Here is a 23,129-nt window from a genome sequence, read left to right as displayed (position 1 = left end):
ATTTCGAGAAGATTAGCAGTTTAAAAAGTGAGTACCTGCTAATGTTTACAATTTTCTGATGGTTTTTTTATTGCCCTTTATGAAATACCAGTAATCTACAAGCAAGTCAATGAGCTCCATATTTCTTATTTTAAATCACACCTCAAGGCATATCTCTCTTTCCAGAAAAAATTTCCCATTACTTTTCTTCATCCTAAAATTCACCAATTCAACAAACACTCTACTACCCTCACATACAATTACAGTGATTTTTAATCTCTGGTGATAAGATGAGCCTGGTCATCTCTAAATGGTAGTAATACCTACTCCTAAACTGGGGGTAGCTCTCTTTCAAAGGTAGGAAAGAAGGAAAAAACTAGCCCTATAGTGGGCAAGACAGAAAGAAAAAGCAATGCCCTCCATCATGTATAGTCTAAGTAGCTCTGAGTAATACAGCTGATTATAATTTGCAACCCCCAAACCTGCTGACTATGCCTACCAAAGCACTATCAATTGAATGAAAATTAATATATCCCATGCAAACCACAGGCTATTTACTCAAGTCACTTCAGTTCAGTGAAGGGGATTGCACTTTATAGTATGTCAAGCATTTACATTCTGCCATATATCTACAATTCACAAATTAACAATTCTAGAGTCATTAGAAGGACTAAAACACAGCCTTTCTAATTAGGTTAATAGTGCTCATTTCTGCTTGAACAGGAGTGAAATTTGGTTGAGATCTTATATTCATCAGAGAGGAAATTCTCAAGGTCAAAGAGTCACCAGGTAGGTAATTCCATATATCTTCATTCTCTACTCTCATTTTGAAAATATCTTTTTTTTTTTTTTTTACTTTTTATTTTGTATTGGGATATAGCTGATGAACAATGTTGTGACAGTTCCAGGTGAACAGCGAAGATACTCAGCCACACATACACATTCTGTGTGTGGGATTTTGATCCGATGACACCCTCGGTTGGTAATAAAATATCCGTTCCATTTCACTGCAGTGAGCTGGGCTTGTGTTTCCCTGTCTGACTGAATACTCTGGCTCAGCATCGCCCAGCAGAACTTTCTGCACCATCTTGAAAATATCTTGACAGGTTGCTTTTATTTTCATATGAACCAGAATGCTATCTTCTGATAAAAATCTATGCCTTGAATAACACAATAGAACAGCAAAACAGTCCTGGAGCAAAGGCAAAGAAGAATTTACCACTGGTATAATACCATTTCAAGGATCTCTAGAAAGTATTTGAAGAGTTGTTGTTAAGTCACTAAGCTGTATCCGACTCTGTGACTCCCTGAACTGTAGCACACCAGGCTTCCCTGTCTTTCACTATCTCCCTGAGTTTGCTCAAACTCATGTCCATTGAGTTGGTGATGCCATCCAACCATCTCATCCTCTGTCGCTCCCTTCTCCTCTTGCCCTCAATCTTTCCCAGCATCAGGGTCTTTTCCAAAGAATCAGCTCTTCACATCAGGTGGTCAAAGTACTGGAGCTTCAGCTTAAGCAACAGTCTTTCCAATGAGCATTCAGGCTTGATCTTTAGGACTGACTGGTTTGATCTCCTTGCTGTCCAAGGTATTCTCAAGAGTCTTCTCCAGCAACACAATTTGAAAGCATCAATACTTGGTGCTCAGCCTTCCTTATGGCCCAACTCTCACATCTGTACATGCTTCCTGGAAAAAGCACAGCTTTGACCATACAGACCTTTGTTGGCAAATGGGTATCTCTGTCTGGGTATACTGTCTAGGTTTGTCATAGTTTTTCTTCTAAGATGCAAGCATCTTTTAATTTTGTGGCTGCAGTCATCATCAGCAGTGATTTTGGAGTCCAAGAAAATAAAATCTGTCACTGTTTCCGCTTTTTCCCTATCTGTTTACCATGAAGTGATGGGACTGGATTGCCATGATCTTCATTTTTTGAATGCTGAATGATTTTTGGAATGCTGAGTTTTAAGCCAGCCTTTTCAAAGATTTCACCTTCATCAAGAGGCTCTTAAATATTTCTTATTTGATAAACCCAGGAGTTCACTTTAAATCTTGTAATTCCTCCACTCCTCATCTCTCTCACTGGAAGTTATACTTTGTATTCACTTTACATTTTTTTTTCCCAGAAAAAAAAGCTTATTTTACATGTCAAAACAATGAGGTTATACTTCCACCCACCTTGAAAGCAAAGAAAAAGAAATAACTGCACTTGATGATGAGTCAAGCCAGAAGACAGACATTTATACCTAAAGGAGACCATCTCTAGAGACAAACAAACCAAATACAGTTTGCTAGAACATGTAAATGTACCTGGATGCCTATGTACTTCTTCAAACTAGAGCATTTTCTCAAACTGATGAAAAAGGGGAAAGGTTGACAGGGAGTCTCCATCAATAACAGAAGTAGTGTTCCTGGAATTCACTGTCACAGTGTGTGTGCCCCTCAGGGACAAGGGCACCAGGCTAATAAAGGATACTTAGGGCTCGCCTTCACGAATCAACATGAATTTCAAATAATTTGGAAGGATAAGGCATATTATCTTCAAAAATCATACTGAAAATATTTCAGTATTTCACTTCTGCAGTAACAAAAAAGAAATACTAGTGAATATTTCAATTGCATATGAAAGGACTTTCCTGGCAGTCCAGTGGTTAGGACTCTGCACTTTCACTCTAGGTGGTGCAGGTTCGATCCCTAGTTAGGGAAACTAGGATCCCACGTACTGCAAGGCACAACTGAAACAAACAAACAAACAAAATCCCCAATCAAACAAACAAACAAACAAAGAAATTAGAATTCAACTGCATGTGAAAAAATGCTGTGAAAAGTATGAGAAAACACCTACTTGCTAAAATGATAAAGAGAGCTTCCAGGGTTGGGGAGTGGGGGTAGGGACCTTCCTGAGAGAGATGACAGATTCATGTCTATGATTTTTTATGAATAATATTTATGAAATAGGCAGCCTATGAGTCCTATACATTTCTTTTGAGATGTTTTGAGTTCCTGCCTACTCTAAATGGGGTAATAAAGCACTGACTGTTTGATACATTTTAATTTCATTTGGGGTTGAATATCCCAAAGATTGATACTGGACTAATATCAATTAGACAGGATTAGAACCATCAGCAGAAGTTTTATTTTACAATAGTGAAATTTTTAAAAGGAAACTGTAAAACAAAAAATAATTTTGAGTCATACCCACACCACAAGTTTTGATAACTCCACATGGGCGCTTACCTGTTTTTTTACTGAACGACTGCTCATAATTTTTTCTACCACTGGACCATCTGCATCAACAGATTCCTAAAAAATAAAGCAGAAGGGATGAATGCAAACAGAGAGCATACCATTCTAAGCTACAAAAGTGAGAAACCATTCCCTTTTGCATCTCCCTCCAAACCCTTTAAATTCATACCCTTTAAATCACTGGGCAGGATCGCCAGTGGGAAATACAATTGAAAAGAACAAAAATCTCCCTCTACAGAAAGGCAAAAAGGGAGACCTGTGTTTATTACTTGACGATTATGTGGTTTAATTGCATGGACTAGCATGGATCCCCAAAGCCAAGGAGCATTCAGAAACTCCAGCTGCCAAGAGAAATGATCTCCGCATGATGGCAAAGACCTGACTTCTCCCTGTCTGGACCCATGGGGTAAATATACTCATCATTCTGTTATTGTAGGCAGCTTTGATCTACAGAGGTCACACAAAACGTTACAGAACAACCTGACAGAGTGCAAATTACCAAATGAATTACAAAACTGCATTTAATACATTTTTCAGTGGGTTACCAGTTTGTTAACTAAAGCACAGTGATGGTAGGAAGAGGACTTTAAAAGAGAGGGGGGAGGGGGTGGAAAAAAGATATTCACAATAATCAATCCTCCATCACTACCCATATTTTATAAGCTCTTTTATCCATCATTTACATTGCATGGAGAATAAAGTATGCCCTGCTGGGTACTACACGGCAGTAATTTCATAAAGGGGTTCTTATGATGCTGAGCAGCAGGAGACAAGCCTGAGTGGCTTATTAAAGTCCCAGAAGCTATACAGCACTGAACTCTCAGAGGGAAATTCAGTCTCCCTGCAGCCCAGCTCTGACTCATCCTCAACAGGGACCATTAATTCTCCAAAACGGTGTCAAATTGTGTATCACAGGCTCACACTAAAATAAATTTCAGTGAACAGGGTTTTTTAAAAAACCTACTTCTAAACCACTGATTTCCCAAAGTGTGTTCACCAACACGAGATGGATGTTTCCAGCTCAAAGTCCAACACGTCAAATGAACTTCTCAGATACCAGCGATAAAATCTCCAGCCTACTCTTTGAAATGCACGCTGGAACCCCGCACACCTGGTTGCTCACCTGTGGCTCTGACTGTGAGGTGGTGGAGGGGGAGTCTCTCCCAGCAGCATCTGCGTCATCGGCCTCCTCATCAGAGATCTTGAACTCCAAGTCCTCGGTGTATCGCTTTCTCTTCACTTGCCTGCTGGACCGTCGTTTCTAAAACAAAAACCCACCATGGAGGGCTTAGAAAGCTGATGCTTATTTCTGTTTCTTTACATGCTGCTTCTTAGAATGGCAAGGGTATATTTATATTATAAAACCACAATGATCTTAAAGAAAAGTCAGTAACTATAACCTTGTAAATCATACAAAACATCACACTGGCAACAAATAGAATGGGAAAGGGGGAAATCTGAAGTCAGACACCTGGCAGGTCAAGGTCCTGCCACTTCCGGCTATGTGGCCTTTAACTGGGCAGCGGCAGTAACAACACATCTTCCTCCTCCTTCAGGTAGTGAGTTGCTCAAAAGTGAAGGCAATACTGAAGCTGGGTGGTGGATATATAAGACTTCATTAGGCCATCCTATTTTTGTATATTAAAAAAATTTTTTTTCCATGATAAAAAGTCTAAAAAAACTGAAGGCGTTAGAAGGTACTTTGTGAATTATAAAGTTCTATATAACTACAGTTAGATTATTATTCAAGGTGCCAATAATATTTCAGAGGTCCATTTAAATAGAAGGCATGCATTTTAATCTTGGTCCTAAAAGAAATAGTCTGAACATTTCTGAAGAGAGGAAGGACTGAATGGCAGAATTTATAATGAGCAACTATGATAAGGAACTTTACTTTAAAAATTTTTGACTGCACTAATTAAAATGTAAAGGACTGTTAACAGTATTAGTAGGAACACTGGCAAGATGCTGTCTCATCCAGTGGACAAAGTAGAACCTAATACACTTTTGCAGGACCAGAGTGGTCAAAATGTAAAACCTGCCCACTCATCCTGGCAAGCAAACTCCTAGGAAGCTACAGGATGCATCCAGAAGACAAATGGTTATCTAAAAAGAAAAGCAAGTCACATAACAATTGGTTCCTTACAATTCCAAGATTAGAAAAACCTTGTGTATCTATCTGCATATGTGGGCCATCAATATATTAACTCCTCCAGAGAAACATACTGTGTATCTTGTTTACTTTCCTATGACCCAATGAATATTTGTTTTAAAAAATTAATGTATATGTGCATGTTTTCAATAATAGGAAAAAAATCTGAAAAGACACAACAAACTGTTAAAGCTATTAATTTGACCTTTCTGATATACAAATAGGTTTGTCTGTTAATTAAAAATGGAGATAAATAACTTTCTCATTAATACGTGTGTGTGATAAAATCTAAGCTAACTCTAGAATGACTTGCGTAAGTTTTAAATCACTGAGCAAGGCAAGACTATTACAGATGAGCTGGCAAAGCACACAAAATAAAAAGAATATGGAAAAAAGTAACACTGATACAAACTGCTTTCTAAGAATTATGAAGAAAAACCTTCTGAAGAGCCTTGCGAGTTTTTTAAAGTTGGGACAGTAAGGCAGAGAGAAGCAAATCACCCCACCACATGGACCTCAGGAGGTATGGGCCAGAGACCAACAGAGCCCAAGTCGGGACCACCAAGCTCCAGCACCCTGTACCAGAGAACGGGACCCACTGCGTTTTACTGTATTACGTCTGTGATTCCCCTGCTCTCAAAAGGGGGTGGGAGCCCACTCACAATATAACTGGTACAACAGGACCATCAGAAGGGTCATTGGAGACTGGGAACTTTTAGCTCTACATCTAGGTATTGGGGGGAGTTAGGAGGAGGCATCCAAATTCTGACTTTCCCCTCTGACCTCCCTCTCCTCTCCAGAATAACCAATTCCACGTGGAGGTGACACAGAGGCCAGTGGGGGTCCTGCCATGTCCCATCCTGCCCCACGTTACCTTGTGAGCCCTGGCATCGCATGTCCCCATGAGAATGAGCCTGGTCTCTCATTGTGTGACCTTGAATGCATTATTTTAGGGACCTCAGTTTCCCGATCTGCAGAATAGGGGTAATGGTAGTAGCTGCCTCATAAGTATGCTGTGACGATCACAGAAGGAAATTCACTGGAAGCATTCAAAATGGTGCATTCAAAACGTGCTAATGCTAAATGCAATTAGTAGTGTTACGGTCATCAGCAACTAGCTCCACTTTTGCAAGGAAAGTCAGGAAGCAGCGAGGCTCTAAAGCCAGGCTTCCTTACACAGCCTCCTTCCTCTCTTCCCACAGCTCATCTGAAGTAACTCCTCTTCTGCCTCACTTTATCACCTCCCACTTCTGGCTGTCAACTTCTTTAAGATGCAAGAGCCTGTTATCAGGAACAACATTTTAATTTGGTGAGATTTAGCATAATCTCTGTATTTCATTTGATGTATCAATTTCGCTAAATGGAAATGGATTAATCTTTATTCTCATCTTTATGTCATTACTGTACGGAGAACATGCTACGGATGACACGTCTGTGGTGCTTTATCAGGCTTCCGTGGCTGGGGCCGCACCACCCCAGGATTCTTTCAGTGCAAGTAACTAAACGTCCTTGGACAGAGTCTAAGACAAACCCACTTTAAACTAAACCCCACTCTGATAATGAAGAAATGTTCCAGTGCAATAAGACAGAGACTTTTTTTTTAATATAGAAATGTATGTATGAATATAACTTTTATAATGAAAGTTTCTCCTCATATCAACTTTGTGTTACATAAGAGTAAAAAACTATATATACAGTTAGAACTGAATTTTCTGAACTATTTAAATGTTATATGGCTTCTTTACCTTCTAAATAATAACTGATCTTAAGTTCATTTATTTTGGGTATCAAGGTTCCTTTTCCAGTTTCCCAACATAAAATAATTTATTACATAATAGGCTTCTTTAAGATCTGTTAGATGATTATTATTTAAAAGACTTGGGGAGTATGGCTGATTCATGCTGATGTTTGAGAGAAAACAACAAAATTCTGTAAAGCAATTATGCTTCAATTAAAAAAGAAAAAAAAAGATTGGGAGGGGATCAAAGTAAAATGTAAGAATCGCACTTAAAGCTCAAAACTTTTGAATTAACACCAAAATAACTTGTTAAACTTGGATTGTTTTAAGAATTTTCTTACAGCTAAAATAGGTATACTGAACAGGAGATCTAAATGTGTTGTCACAACCTCACTGTGGCAGTACTTTGTGACACAATTTTCATTTGGGTAAAAGAAAAAATAAGACATGGCGTTTACTAGAGGTTAAACAAATCAATCATAAAACTCAAGAACTACATGCCCTTTACTGAAGTGTGTTCGACAGGAAGAAACACAACAAACCAGCAGGCAGCATCACTTCCTGTGCGGAGACACAGGAGGGACACTGAGAAAGAGTGACTTGTGTGGTTACTGACTTCAGCTGTGCAGCCCAGGACAGTTCAGCACCAGCCAATGAGAAAGGATGCACCGATGTCCATTTGCATTGATTAGCACTGTCTATAACTGAAACGCAGAAGAGGGAAAACAACACAAAACACTGGTATTTCATAAAGCCCATTTGGGTCTGCATTAATACAAATGGATTTTTAAGATTCAGTAGTGTTTGTGAAAGAACTACAGAATTTTCTTGCCCTGTGTGAAAGTCTTCTTCATATTGTCCAAATAACTGCATGAAGGTCCTAGTTTAAGCAAAGACAATTCGGGGTGGGGCGGGGGGGGGGGGGGACCACGTGTGAGCGTAAAAATTAAGCTCAAAATCATTAAAAATACTTTCGTTTAAAACTCCCTAAACAATTAAAAATATCTACTCACCTCTCCCATATCTTTTCACTGACACAATTCATTCATTCATTCACTCACTCTCTCTTTCCCCCTTTCAGGCCCTCTTAGGTTAGGCCACTCTGTGACTATGGGTAACAGGGAGTTCTACTTAAACACACACACACAAACAAACGCTATCTGAAATTCTTTAGCACAGAGCTGTATATTGCAAGTACTTTGTTACCAACTTTGAAGCAAATTAGTAGGTACAAGGAGTACTGAATATGCACCAAACCATTAGAAAAGGTCAAACTTGCTTCCAGGGGCTGCTTTCTATCCTGGCAGGACGCTCAGTAACTGCTACTTGACAGCAGAGATGTCATTCACAGAAGCCACGTTCCCAGGCACCCCAGAGGACCACGCTGGCATGCTTCCAGGGAACGTAACAAGGAAATAATGTTCAACAGTCACGTGGAGGGATCCCTTACTTACAGTCCTCTCAGCGGAGGCAGTGTGCTTTACACACAAGAACCTGAATTCCTGATGTTTATTTCAGGGCCAGTCTTTCAACTGATTCCTATAAAATTGTCCAAAAGTCAGGAGAATCTAACACTGGACAATCGTGCAGAGCTGCCATCCAGAAAGTCACTCAGTTGGTTCATAGAAACTTTAGTATTACACAAACACATCTCGACTCTGACCGTCAGATGTCAGAAACCTTAAGATGAGGTACAGATTACATCTTCAACTTTGTTATGCAATATAATTGACAGGGAACGAAACTTAGGAGAAATTTAGAAATGTGGATGAAGCTCTTAATGAACCAATATATTAAAAATACATTAACACTAACATATACATAAACATCAAAAGATACCTTTACAGAAATAAATGTAAAGAGCCTGTTTTATTTATCATAGAGTCAAAGATGGCAAAACCACGAAGTCAGGAGTTTAATTTCAGGCTGGCCGCCCAGCTCTCATCACAATGAATATAATGTTCCAGACAACAAAAACCCATCTTTACAGCAGCCCTATAACAAAGACAGGTAGGTCCAGTGCACTTGATATGCAGCTAAAGTTACCCATGCTCAACAACCACGGCTCAGGATCAGAATAAAGGTATTACCTGAACACCTGGGTCTTCATCGTCTTCGGGAGGAGGGGATGGTGGGGGCGTTTTGTCCAAGTCTGAATTTTCAGAACCTTCTGTTTTTCCCTTGTTGACCTTTTTCTTCAAAGCACTTGCTTCTGAATCAGGTTTCTTATTACTAGAATCAAAGTGGATCACTTAGTGTTCACTTTTTCATGAGGTTTTCCACACAGCCCATGCCTCTGTTTCCCACACAAACATCCCCGAAGTATCAATAACTGTGGATAAATCAATGCATGTTGGCCATCAAGAGTTAAACAGTACTTACTCTCAATTAATTTTTACAGCAAAACCCCATACCGATGACCTTCGGCAAATATCTGACCTAATTAAAAAGAAATGGCATGCAAAAACTGCTAATAATCACACAGAGTACATTTGTTTATCAAGACAATGAACAGTCTCTGCCAATACAGAAAGCCCTGATGAAAAATCAGATTAAGAAGTTGTTTTGCTATCAAGTTTTTAAGGCACCAGACTATGTTTTTAAGACTTTCAAGGAAAGCTAGAACATAATGATCATTTTTTCATATCTCCTGTGGATAGCTTTAAATACTCCTAAGTCCTTTTCTTAACTAGTAGTATTGCATGTCCTCTTTTACATCATTCAGCTACATTTTAATCCAATTTATAATCTTTTAAAATATAACAAAATATATAACAATTTCCTCTTCTACACAGTTTTATTTAATGCTATGTTCTTAAGTAAATATAAGCTTTATTTTGGTGCTAGGCGTTTTTTTTAAGGTGTCACAATAGCCTGTTTTTCAAAAGCTAGCTCTCCAAAATACAAAAACATAGCAGAGTGACCCCAATAATTCAAGTTCATGATCCATAGCATGTTTCCATCAAAGGTTAACAGGATTTGAATGTTACCAAAGTCAAGAGACAAGAATGAACTGTAAGAAAAAAAAAAAAAGATTTTAAATTTAAGTCTACCATCACCTTTAGAACCTTTATTTGCCATTCTTTTAGAATGCACTCTTAGTGCCACCTTTCACAGCAATTTCCAAACCAGCCTCAAGGTTTCCTCCTAACATTGTTTATTATCATTTATTACCCAACATTTAAAACAATCCAACCTCAGTCACTATTACTTTTTACTACTGAAAACAAAAGATACATTTCAAAAACCTTTAAAAAGTTTGAGCTTGTAAATTCCTAAAAAAATATGCTGCCAGAATGCATTACTTAAGTAGCATTTTTGTTTCAGTCCCAACTATTACAAAAGGAAAAGAGGCCAGGATACCCAAACACTTTAATTTCAGTAAAGCACATGTCATGTAAAATATTTCAAAAGTATGTGTTAATATAATTGCACACCTAAAAGGGATTTTTGTAACGAATAAATAAGATATTTGATAATACTAAAGTAGTCATTTTCAAATCCTCAGAGCTTGTTTTTTATTTTGTGCTGTTAATATCCTAGCCTAGTAAATAGCCCCATACGGAGAAAACTTACAACGATTCAAGATTATAGCAAACAGCAGTTAGGTTTACAGACTTCTTTTTAATTAAAAAAAAAGGGGGGGCAGTGTCCTAAAAACTTTAGGCCTCCGAAAGATCCACAGAAAGCATAATATTTTTTAAATTAAAAAAAAATCCATACAAGAGTTCCTCATCCAACTATCCCAGTGTTTATGCTACACATGGACAGCAGTCTCCCCTACTATGAGGCTCCATTCCCAGCATTTATTTCCGCTCTAACTGCCACAAATTATACAATACTACAGCTGAACGCTGGGCCCCTTTCCTTTCATCTGCACGCCAAGAGCAATCAGATTACCCTGGTAACCAGCGGTCACATGACCAGCACCTGCTCTTTTGGCTGGATGCCACTGACTAAAGCCATCTGCTTCCCTCAATCAGCTTTCAAACATTCTCAACACCTGCGCTGCAGTGTTTTGTGGTTTCTTTTATCAAATCAGTGCAAAACTGCTTCCAAAACTTTACATATTTCTCAAATTTGTTTAATCAGAGGTAGGCCTGTCACAGAGTTGAACAGCTGCCAGGTAAAGCAAGTTGGCGGCTCGTCCTCCGCCCGTGCCCTCTCCACCCTGGAGCGCAGGACACCATTTGATTTAGTGGGGTTACTGCACCCAGGATGAGCCATCCTCCAGGAGAGAAAGGCTCGCTGTCCCAGAGCCTGCTGGAGCCCAGGTCTGAGGAGATGTCAATCTGCCCAAGAAGAGACGTGCTCATGCGTTTCCATCTGTCCTTGGCTGGGGACGCGCCCCATGGAAGCTCTGAGACCACCCGAGGTCGGACAGGACCCCTCCAAGCGCACGGACAGAACGCCGGCAGCCCAGGGAAGCGCCCGGCCCAGCTCCGATGGCTGGAGGATTTCTAATCTCAGTAGATTCTGTGCTGTTCATGCTGCTCAGAGGCAGCTCAGCGTTTCCCTCACTAGCATCTTCTCATGACATCAACACATAAACCAGCAACACACGAAGAAGTCAAATGCTACAAAGTCTTCATGTCACCCCAACACACGACAATCAAGGACCAGAGAGAGTTATTTACATCAGATTGCCTTTGACACTATTTTGCAGTAAGCTCATTTGCACTTTCAACTGTTACATTAAAACTGCTTTGCCCCCAAAAAGCCAGAATCAGAATTTTTTTTTCCCCAGCCAATGAGGGTAATCAGAGCACTGATTTCAGACAGTCCTCAGTTCATGTTCCAACTTTGTCACTGCTAACCTGAATGTGATCCTGGATACATCTTTAAATTTCCCTACGTCTTTAAATTTCCCTGAGCTTCAGTTTACTCATCTACAAAATGAGGTTACTAATTACACCCTGCTCCAAGACTCGATCTTTCCAGTGCCTGGCACCCACGGCTGGGAACTGTTCTCTGACTATGGCTCAGACCCACAGGGCAGAATAACCAGCAGACACTTAAGGACAGGCCACACTACATTGTGACTGCTTCATCTAAGCCACTCGAAGAGAAGGAACATCCCGTATCAACAGAGCTCAACACCAGCTCAAAGGACAAACGAGCAGACCAGCCCAGCAGCCACTGCTTTAGTGCAGACACATATCACATCTCACCGTGACTGTCACAACACCCAGACTGCTGGAAAAAGGACATGAATCCCAGGGCCACAGCCGTGACTCAGATGTGTGAGGTTCAAAACTGATCTTTCGTGATGTCAATGCCAAAACATACACATTCCTCTTCCAAGTTACAATCCGGAGAGCTTGAGCGCATGGAGAGGGCAGCTCTTCCGGTAGGGGAGAAGGGAATGGTATTAACAAGGACGCTATACCCCATGACCAGACACTATGAGGTGGGGGAAGAGACCCTGGGCTACTTGGCGCAGATCTACAACCTCACAGCGCCTCCAACAGCTGCAGCGCTGGCCTTGGCCTGGCGCCCCATCCGCAAGCATGGCGAGGAAGACTGGGCTGCATGGGGGTCCCCCCCGAGTGGCCTCCGTGGAAAAGCCACGTCTGTCCTCATGGCTACCCTAGACTGGCTCTGCCCACCTCCTTCCCCGAGCTCTGAGATGTGGTCCTGCCACCCAAACAATGCCCGCAAACCCATCCTCCAGGCACCACCAGGGCAGCTGGCTTACAGGCAAACCTGACCTAGTCATTCTGCTGAAGTCCAGTCCCACGTGTATTGATGTCTGAGATTCTACACGCAGCTTTTACAGTCAGCGACGTGAGCTTTCTTTTTCTATTCTTCCCACGTCCTAAACCCCCCATCTTCCACCCTATGGATACACAGAAGCACTTTTGAAAGCATACACATGTCTCCTCAACCTCCACTGCCCCTCGCTTACTCATCTGCAAGGCTTAGGTGGACATCACTCACTCAGAGAACCATTTTCTGGCCACCAAAGTCTGGATTAGTCAGATCGCATACCCTCTACATGCCACACGACATATCCCACACACAAGGGATATTTAAAACACACAACCCTGAGGGCTAACATGACTGCAGTGCAGTGAAAGCGAAGTACTGTGTGTGTCTTTTTCTCCAAATATCCTGTAAGCTCAAGAAGGAACTGTGTCTTATTTGTCTCTGTATTCCTCATGTCCGGTCAGGTGAGGTTAGCTGAGTGATTTAATTAAACAGTAAAAGTAACAGGGAAAACAACAAACACCTACACAGTCCGGACTATCTGCAGCTCAAGCTCTCTGGTTGCTAATGCATTTACGATAACCCCACATAGATTCTATCTTTATGAAGCTCAGTAAAGTGAGGCTAAAGTACTACCCAAATAGAGAGAAACCTAGCAATGCCTCAAACCCTGTACATCTTTATACTTCCCCTCTGTACTCACAAAAGTTCTTCCATTTCCTGATCCTTATCGCCCATCATTACTGGTGCGGCCGAGATGTAGGGCTGCCCCCTCGTGAAGCTGGGCGGGCCCCTGTATTCTTGGAAAGGTGACTTCTTTCTGGGGATGCTGCTGGCGGATGGCAGGGCCACTGTCCCTCCACCAGCTTTACTCACATGTCACGTTTCACCATGAGAGGCAGGTCATGGTGGTGGGCAGAAAGATGTGCTCAGGGGCCAATGGCTAAGTGACGCTTAGGTCACCTTGACAGACCAAGCTCTAAAGTTCTGTTCCCTGCCCCATGTGATCAAAGCCTGCACCACCCTGATGAGAACTCTGAGAAATAAGTGGTGGGTTCAGAGAGGAGGGATTTACAGGAGGGGATCAGCCCTTCAGAAGGATGGTATTCAGCGTGTGGCTGTAAGAGTTCACAGCCATGGGCCAAGGGATGGTCCCTGGAAAGGGGCTGGACACACAAATCTCAGCTTGGATACAGCACATGAACAATGAAGATTGTCTTTGGTGAGAAACAGTACAGGTTTTTTAAACAAGACTTTTATGCAAAGGACCAGGACTTAGAGGAAAGCCAGCTAGCTGCCCTGGTTTGTTACAGAGTGTAAACATCGATTAACATTAGCCTAAGGATCTAAGTCCTCCAAGGAAAGAAAGTTTGAAAAGGAACCATATTGTGGAACCAAATGGGATCAGAGGAAGAGAGTCAGCTAGTGAAGCAGCTGAACAGCAGCAGGGATTCACCACACAGACCCTCAGACAGGACACGCTGGCGAAGGACCTCCTCACATTGGGAAAAATCAACCGTGAGGTTTGTGAACATTAAACAGGCCTGTTTTCAGGAAATCAAGCCAAAGTGTCACACGACTACTGTCTTTTAGGAGAACAAAGAGTATTGAAACATATCCTTGTATTTTACATACTCAAAAGGCTTTTCCATAAGAAACCGAATGTCATAGATGAGAAGTGAGCAACGTTCGTGGTGCAGGAAGGGTGTGACTTGTCATGATTCAGAAAGATCACATATGACACAATCCCTGAGCCACGAGGGTTGCAGGCTCAAGGCTGGTAGGAGGAAGGCTTCTGGCCTCTCAGCACATCTTCCTCTGAGTTTTTAAACAATAAAAAAGAAAATTAAAAGATAAAGAGGAAAATTTTAAAAAAGAGCAAGATAAAGGACTGAAAGTTCAAAAGGATCAATGAGGGCAACATAACATGTGATATATCATGAAGTAAGGCCAACTCAATAAAATAAAAATGTTTAAGTCCTAAGATGTTTAAAAATTCTTATTTAATAGCTAAACTAGGATGTGATAAAAATGCAAGACACAGAATAAACTAATGAGGTAAGCGTGAAGACAAATTCTGCGTGACAGACAAGAAAACCATACATCAACACTTTCATAAGAGGCCATCAGGGTTCCCTGGACCAAGGGCCCAGTGGTGGTCAGCAGCCAGTCCCAATGCTTGAGACTCCCCGCAAGGAGAGTACCAGGGTGGGATGGGAGGACTGGAGCTAGGGCCCCTTTGCCCACAACCTCCCAGCAATTGGCCCTCAGGTGCTGAGCCAGCCCCAACTACTCCTCAACGCCACCCACAAATTCTTCATCCCACGCTCCTGTTTGAGAAAGAGAAAGTTAGGAGAGCTGAGAAGTGAACGAGAGGGAATTAGAGAAAAGAATTCTGTTTTACTTCTGAACAATAAACTTCAATGACAATAAACTTTTTAAGTTATTGATTATTTATTAACTTATTACTTTAAGTAGCTTTTAGAGCATCAACTACCCCCAAAGTACCTTAACTGTGCTAAATTTCTAAAAAGGAAATAGCAAAGAAGGATGGGAAAGATACAGAAACCTAACCTGCTTTCATTTAAAATATCTATTTCAGACTCAATACCGCTCACCCTTGTATCTTACTATCAAACTGTCCAAAACGGTCAAAGCAGTTACACACTCAGCCTAGTAAGCAGCCATCCCAGGACCCGCCTGGCTCCAGAGCCCAGGTCCTGGGGAAAACCTCTCCTGGTGAATGTTTTCTGTTACTTGGACTCATCCCTGGGTAGGTTCCAATAACATCAGAACTCTGTTCTAAGGAGGGGCTTCCCTGGTGGCTCAGATGGTTAAGAATCTGCCTGCAATGCAGGAGACCCGTCCTGGGTCAGGAAGACCCCCTGAAGAAGGCAATGGCTACCCACTCCAGTATCCTTACCTGGAGAATCCCATGGACTGAGAAGCCTGGTGGGCTATAGTCCATGGGGTCGCAAAGAGGTGGACCCAACTGAGTAACTAACACTGCACTCTGTCCTGAGGAGAGCTCCAGCTGACCATTTTATAAAGAAGAATGTTGAAAAAAAAAAAAAAGAAATGAAACAGAAAGTACAGCAGAAAGTCCTCCTGAAAGAGCTAAACCCGTTTTTAATGTTGAATAGATTCTAGGTGTTGGGGAAAAGAAAGAAAAAAAAAGACATCAGGCAGTCACAAATTATCACCGAAAGACTAAAGGTTACTGAGTTTTATGGACTGAATCAATGAGGGCTTCCCTAGTGGCTCAGTTAGTAAAGAGATCGCCTGCAAGGCAGAAGACCCAGGTTCAATCCCTGGGTCAACAATATCCCCTGGAGAAGGAAATGGCAACCCACTCCAGTATTCTTGCCTGGTAATAATCCCACGGACAGAGAAGCCTGGTGGGCTATAATCCACGGGGTTGCAAAGAGTCAGACACGACTGAGGGACTAAACCACCATCAGAAGTAAGACGGAAGCAAAGTCTAGTAAGCTAATGTGTCATCGGATACCAGAAGCTCAGCAAACATCAGCATCAGCCTGCGGCTCTGCCTGGCACTGAGACACAGTGCAAAGGATTGGGCACACCACTCGTCACACGCTAGGGCAGAAAGCAGGCCTTTCACTGCCCTTCTACCATGGGATATTCTTCCAAGAGCCAGACAGCAGGGCCGGTATTTGGCAGCTTGTGCCAAGTCCTAAGATGCTTGTCTGTTTCATGAGCAGCATTCCCACGACCAGGACAGGGACAGTGTGGGTGGCGGTAGCAGCCAGACCCCAACTCCCCTAGATTCAAGAGCATCTTCTCTGATGCACCAGGGTGGCTAAAGTCAACCCTGGAGATGGGCAGCCCACTCTCGATGTAACTGGGTGAGGTCCAGAGGTGGAGAATTAGGCTCAGCAAATTTAAGGCCCATGAGGAAAAAAAGAATAAATCTCACCACCCACCCAGACAGGAGAGGCAGAACTCCCACGACATTACACTGTTCCTACAGGAATCAGGGTACACATAAAATTAGTCATCTAATGGAAGTTCAAGGGTGTTGTTTTTCTAAAATTAAAAGACAGAGATCGAGAGACGGAGAAATCAGTGTCTTTTTTCTTAATCCTATACCTTCCAGTTCCCTATTCGACATTGAGAGCTCAGTCACACAGGCATCTATGGGGAGGATAGCCGATGCAAGGACTGGCCTCTCACGTGCCTGATGCTCTCACAGTGGCTTTGCATCCAACATCCCGGGGGGCCTTTGGGCAGAAAACAACTAGCAGGGAGTGCTTTACATATCACGTGACAGGTTCAGCATCCATACAAAACTTCACACTTCTCAAAAACGTTTGTTTCATAACCATAGAAATCTTTTAACAATAATTTTGGCACTAGTGGTAAAGAACCCGCCTGCCAATACAGGAGACTTAAGAGATACCGAGTTGGATCCCTGGGTTGGAAAGAGCCTCTGGAGAAGGAAAAGGCAACCCACTCCAGAATTCCTGCCTGGAGAATCCCCACAGACAGAGGAGCCTGGAGGTCTACAGTCCATGGGGTCGCAAAGAATCTGACACGACTGAAGTGACTTAGCATGCACACGTGATTCCTCCTGCTCCTCATCTTCCAACTCTGACATCACCACCATGTCTCCTATGCCCCACCCTAAAACCCCACTTAGGAAAGACTTCAGAGGAATGCGTCTCCAGGAAAACCACCTTTCACACCCATCCCTCTGCCTTCTAGGGCCTCCTCATCTCTCCTCTGATGGGTGCAGTGGGACCTACTGCACCTCCCCCACACAGACCACAATGCCAGCAGGCCTTCACTCTTGAATTCCGCTGCAGCTCACTGGACAGACAGGCTAAACTCCCAGCAGGTCCAGTGTGGTCCATGCCTGCACTCAGCCCAGAGCATGAGTCAGCAGAACTTCTGTTAAGGGTCAGTGTTGCAGGGCCTCCCGTCCCCAGTAAGTGTAAACGGACTCAGGTACTGTCAGACGTCAGTCTGTACTGAAAAGCAGCTGACCACTCTCTCTCCCTGCTTGTCTTCATTTAAGATAAACCAGAAGGGGGAAATGTCATGATGTGGCCTGTCACTGGCACAGGAAAGGATCCCAGGTGGTTCTACTGAAGGAAAGAAGGATTTGGGATTAAGGAGACCCCATGGACATGTTTGCTCTCTTCTGACGTCTGAGTCCTTTTGGCTTCCCAGGAGGTCTTATTGGTAAGGAACTTGCCTGCCAATGCAGGAGACATGAGACATGGGTTTGATATCTGGGTCGGGAAGATCCCCTGGAGGAGGAAATGGCAACCCATTACAGTATTCTTGCTTGGAGAATCCCATGGACAGAGGAGCCTGGCCTGCTACAGTCCATGGGGTTGCAAAGAGCCGGACAGGACTGAGCACATACATGGCCCGTTTATCAAGGAGAAGACAATCTTTGAGATTAGCAGGTAAGGGGGTACCTGGCCACACCTCTGTCCCAGAGCTTGGAGTACTGACCAGGAGCAGACAGTGCAGGCCCGTGGGCAGGCAGATCGCATGCTGTTCATGAGAAGTTCTTAGTCCTCACCAACACCGAAAGGGCTCAACAGTCCCTTTGTGACCACATGCTAGAGAGACCTATACCCATTTGAGGCACAGCATCTAAAACAGCTGATTCCGTCTGAACAGCTATTCAGTGTCTTAGGTCAAAACCAAGGCACAGCATGTGAGTAGAAGAAAGAACAAATAAACAGAAGAAGAGCTGCTGGCTTAATTCAGTTTACCCGATGGGGAGATACCTATCAAGCAATTCTGTACTTATTAGTAAAATGAGTTTAATGGTTTGTTTTGTGTGCAAATAATTCTACGTGTTTCAGAGCACACTATAAAATATGTATTAGTTGGTTGAAATACATCACCATTGGGCTTGCTGACTGAATGACTGAATAAAAGTATTTCTCAGGTAAATGTTGCTACTCTCCAGGATCATAATTGAGAAGATAGTATCTGATAAGCTACAGTTGTTAGAAGAAAGTCACAACATAAATATTAATGAAAGTGTCGTATGCAAAAAAATAGTTTACGTGTTTACTTAATATATCTTTCTAAAACAAGAACAGTATGGTTGCTTTCCACTTTAAAATATCTTCACTCTTAATCGAGAAGTAGCATTTTTAGCTTCCTACTAACTTTAATACTTGGGGGGAGGGGCGCAGAGAGGGGAGCAAGGAGTCAGATGAATTCCTAGAAACTGCACCAGAAGCGAATCTCCATGGCTTCTTTGAACTGAAGCTTCAACAGTCAAGTCACACCCTTTGGCCAAGTTCCCTTCTTTATGTACATTCAAAGAATCTTTATATAGCTAAACGCACTACTAAATCGTTCAAAGTCATTCAAAGGAAGCACTTCCTCCAAATTCTCCCTTTGCACAAGGCCCAAGCACACACAACAGAAAACGCATTGAAGGGAAGGCCACAAATCCTCGAATTTCAGCTCCGTGACCCCTTCCGTATGCAAAAGAGTACCTTTCCAAGCGACAAATGTCTGAGCCCTTATTTTCAATATTATCTGACAATATTAGAAGACTATAAAGACACCTGGAGAGCTCACAGGAAAAACATGTGGAAAAATATATATTTAAGGTAAAATGGAAAGGGGGAAGAAAGATATAGCTCTAACTAGAAAAGAGGAATATGGCCTGTACTTTTTTTTCCCCGTCATTAAGATATTAAGTGACTCTTTCTGAAATGCTGACACCTTTTTCTGTTTCCCTACTGTTCTATTTTGCAGGGTTTCCCTGGTGACTCAGCAGTGAAAGAATATGCCTGCAATGCAGGAGATGCAGGTTCGATCCCTGGGTCAGGAAGATCCCCTGGAGAAGGAAGTGACAACCCACTCCAGTATTTTTGCCTGGGAAATCTCATGAATAGAGGAGCCCAAGGGGCTAAATTCCATGAGCTCGCAAGAGTCAGACGTGATGACCCAACCACCACCACTGTATGTAACAGCTTCTGGACAGTTCTTTTAGGTTCCCCTGAATAGGCAAGACAGATTCAATCATATGTTGTTGCCCAAAGGGCCAGTTTGCTGGGAATGGCCACAAATTTAAGCCTCAGAGACTCAAAGGAATGAAGTGGGAGGACAGGTTGAGAGAATGAAGCCGTGGAAGCACACAGGAAAACTGGTCCCCCTGAAGACAACCATCCTTTCTCACGTGCTATGTTAGCACAAGTGTGTCAATGACGCAAAGCCAGTTCTCTGCTGCCTGGACACAATGCAGACCACTAATGGGTCACTGCTGTCACCAGACACTCAGAGCATGAGCTTGTTACCAGAAATCTTGCGAGTGACGCAGTAGAGAGGGCCAAACGGGAGAGATGTGAGCGGTTCTACAGTAACTGTTTCCTTCCATTTCTGTTTATCCCTTCTGTTCCAGCCCTCTGTAGGAGAATTATTTTCTGTATAAACAAATTCATCAAGTTAACTTATTCAAGGATGGAAATAACTGGTATCACATAACGTTCTGCAAAACAAAATTGCCACTGCTGTATTCCAGGGCTTACAGCAACCTGCTCCAGCAATTCAACCCCAGCACTGACATAACCCAAACCTCCCATTACCTTCATCACTGCATATTCAATTTACATAATTATTCTGCTATGCTATTCAGAATTTACATGCAGTTGTGTGCAATCTGCTTATCCTTGCTTGGGGGACACTTTTTCCTTCCTAGCCTTAAACAAGACCACAACTCGAGTGTCTCTGTTCACCTGACCAGCAGAAACACTGCAGCTCCACAAAACAATAGGTTGGCTGGTTAATTAAGAATGACACTCCCTGTTCGGTTACCATATTCTCAGACAGCCACACTCACCAGACCATCAACAACAGGAAAACCTCTCTCAGGCATGTCCTCACCACACTTCATCCTAAGTCGGCAAGTGGCCGGTTAAGAAGTCAAGTCACTGGTGGCCCTCCTGGTGGCCCCCCATGTCTCCAGGGCATGCCCCCTCCCCACTGGCATTCTCCAGATACTACAGTAGGGCTCCCATCAGTTACTGTCACACCACTTGGGGGAGAACAATTGTCACCTATGGCACCCATTGACAGAGACTACTAGTCACAAGAAGAAAAAAAAAGTACTAGGCTTTCTTCTTGGGAGAAGATAATCACACACCTTCCTCCTGCTGAAAGCATGTGACTCTAGGGCACGGCTGCCACTCAGTCTCAACCATGCTGACCGCTCCCTATGCACGGACACACACGTCAGGCTGGGTGGCCAAGGCCACAGACGAGCATCACCGAAGGGTCTTCTGAAGATAAGGGCACAGTCTGTACCTGCACCAAGGAGGTGGGGGAGGGGCCTGGAAAGTCTGAATTTGATGCTCCAAGCTCCTAATGGTTGTTTATGGCAACTAGGGACATTTCAACAAGTTTCACTGTTAAAACAAAATAATTTAGTATCTTCCCCAACCTTGGAGAAGGAAACAGCAACCCACTCCAATAATCTTACCTGAAACATCCATGGACAGAGGAGCCTGGCAGGCTACAGTCCATGGGTTCACACACTGTAGCGAGTAGAATAGGACATGACTTAGCAACTAAACAACGTATCCTACATGGCCTAAGGATGTGCTAAAGTACATTTTTAAAGACAGGGTCAGTCTGAGGTAGACTGAGAGCTTCAAAGAACACAGCTGGGAATTGATGACCAGTATCCAAGATAGAGTGGGGTTTTTTAAATCAATTATTACCATTAGGTAATAAACTCAAAACACTAAGATAAAAATTGAAGACAGATATATTTTGAGGCTAGTTTTGGTGATATATTTTCTGAACTCCAGAAAACTTCTTGAGACCACACACTCTTTTACATTTTAAGTTAAAAAAAAAAACTTTCTTTTTAGATTTTGCAGAAATAAAGCACATGCCTCTTCCTACCAAAAGCACAACACTCAGATTTAAGCAACTATATTTTTAAAACCCCCTTCATAAATCAGACCGAAATTCTAACAGCATCCTCTTGGCTCACATCCCTGTCTTAACACAGTACCTGCAAATAGTAAGCCCCCAATAAAATAATTCTTAAGTAAATGAAAACGAAACTTATAATGGATTGTGAGTTTAGAAGAGTGTTTGTACAGAGGAAAAAAATAAAGGCTTTCAATTAAGAAACCACATACCAAGGCATCAAAGAATGCTCGTAAGTAAATGCAAACATCAAGTTACCTATCAGACCCGATTATTGAATATATGGTTCTCCATATGACCCGATTATTGAATATATGGTTCTCCATATCTACAAGGAAGTGGTCCCAGGATCCTGGCAGATACCAGAATCCAAGGATACTCAAGTCCCTTGTGGAGGGCGAACTGTAACTCGGTTATTTGGGCACCATATATAGCGCTGACAACAAAAGGTTTTCTTTTAAGTACTATGATTCAAATTTACACTACAGAATAACACATTGGGTTGTTTAGATATTTTCAGCGGAAGTTGAAAATCCCAGTTTGTCCTTCCACTCTGCAGCATCTCTCTAGCCACAGAAACCACACCCTCTTTGTGTACCTGCTCCTGATACACAGGATCGCCCACAAGCCCAAGGCTGCCTGGCCCGCGAGCTTGCGATGCGGGGATCCAGCGCCCTCAGCCTCAGGGCTGACTACGCGTGTGCGCCACAGGCATGCACACTCACACGTGGGGGGTTACGGTGGGGGGGGGGGGTGCGTATTTTCTACACGAGTTTTACAAACAGGTTCGGGGTAACCAAGTCTGACCATACTTCCATCTGGAAACTATATTTTATAACATGAGCCATATTCTGAAAAATAGATTCAGATGTTTGGAACTGGTTCAGAACAGTTGTAAGAAATGTTCAGTACAAATGAAAAAAATTAGTCTTCAATGTCCTTTCCTCTCAGTTTTTCTTACTGAATAAATATGCCTCCTGGGGGGGTCAGAGAGTCGGTGGGGAAGTACGGAGGGGAAGGAGGGCGTGTAGGAGGCTTTTCCCCTAGAACCTAAACTACATGGTCCTACCCGAGGCATATCTAATGGGTAACTGCTCTTTGATTTGTCCCATGTCGCCCGCTAGGATCTCCACCCTGCCCCTGGAAGGCTCACTCTGCCTGCCAAACAGGGAGAATTAATTCTCCTGTTTCAACTTCTGGGAAGCAGGACTGAAAAGCCTGCTGAAATATAGTGACTCACCTGGCTTCTATAATCCTTCTTACCCAGTTTGGCATTGTTGCTGAAAATGAGGTTGGTGGTCTAAGCTTACAAAAAATTATGCTGGTAACCTGGTTCTATTTGTTAAATGCCAGGTTTTCATAAAAATATAA

General features: G+C 42.6%; 1 protein-coding gene across 4 annotated transcripts in view; it reads right to left on the bottom strand.

The window, feature by feature from the left end:
• The window catches only part of CHD7 (chromodomain helicase DNA binding protein 7), a 193,337-nt gene that overhangs the window by 65,019 nt on the left and 105,189 nt on the right, over window positions 1-23,129 (bottom strand). For all 4 annotated transcript variants that reach the window (XM_069600084.1, XM_069600086.1, XM_069600087.1 and 1 more), the window contains exons 4-6: window positions 9,203-9,344; window positions 4,346-4,483; window positions 3,214-3,279 (exon numbers count right to left, since the gene is read on the bottom strand). In XM_069600084.1, the coding sequence (XP_069456185.1) occupies window positions 3,214-3,279; window positions 4,346-4,483; window positions 9,203-9,344 (346 nt within the window). The remainder of the gene's footprint in view (window positions 1-3,213; window positions 3,280-4,345; window positions 4,484-9,202; window positions 9,345-23,129) is intronic.

The sequence above is a fragment of the Ovis canadensis genome, chromosome 9 (genome assembly GCF_042477335.2).
Source record: "Ovis canadensis isolate MfBH-ARS-UI-01 breed Bighorn chromosome 9, ARS-UI_OviCan_v2, whole genome shotgun sequence".
Classification (NCBI taxonomy): Eukaryota; Metazoa; Chordata; class Mammalia; order Artiodactyla; family Bovidae; genus Ovis; species Ovis canadensis.
The sequence above is the reverse complement of the archived record's forward strand: the minus strand, read 5'-3'. Positions and strand labels throughout refer to the sequence as shown.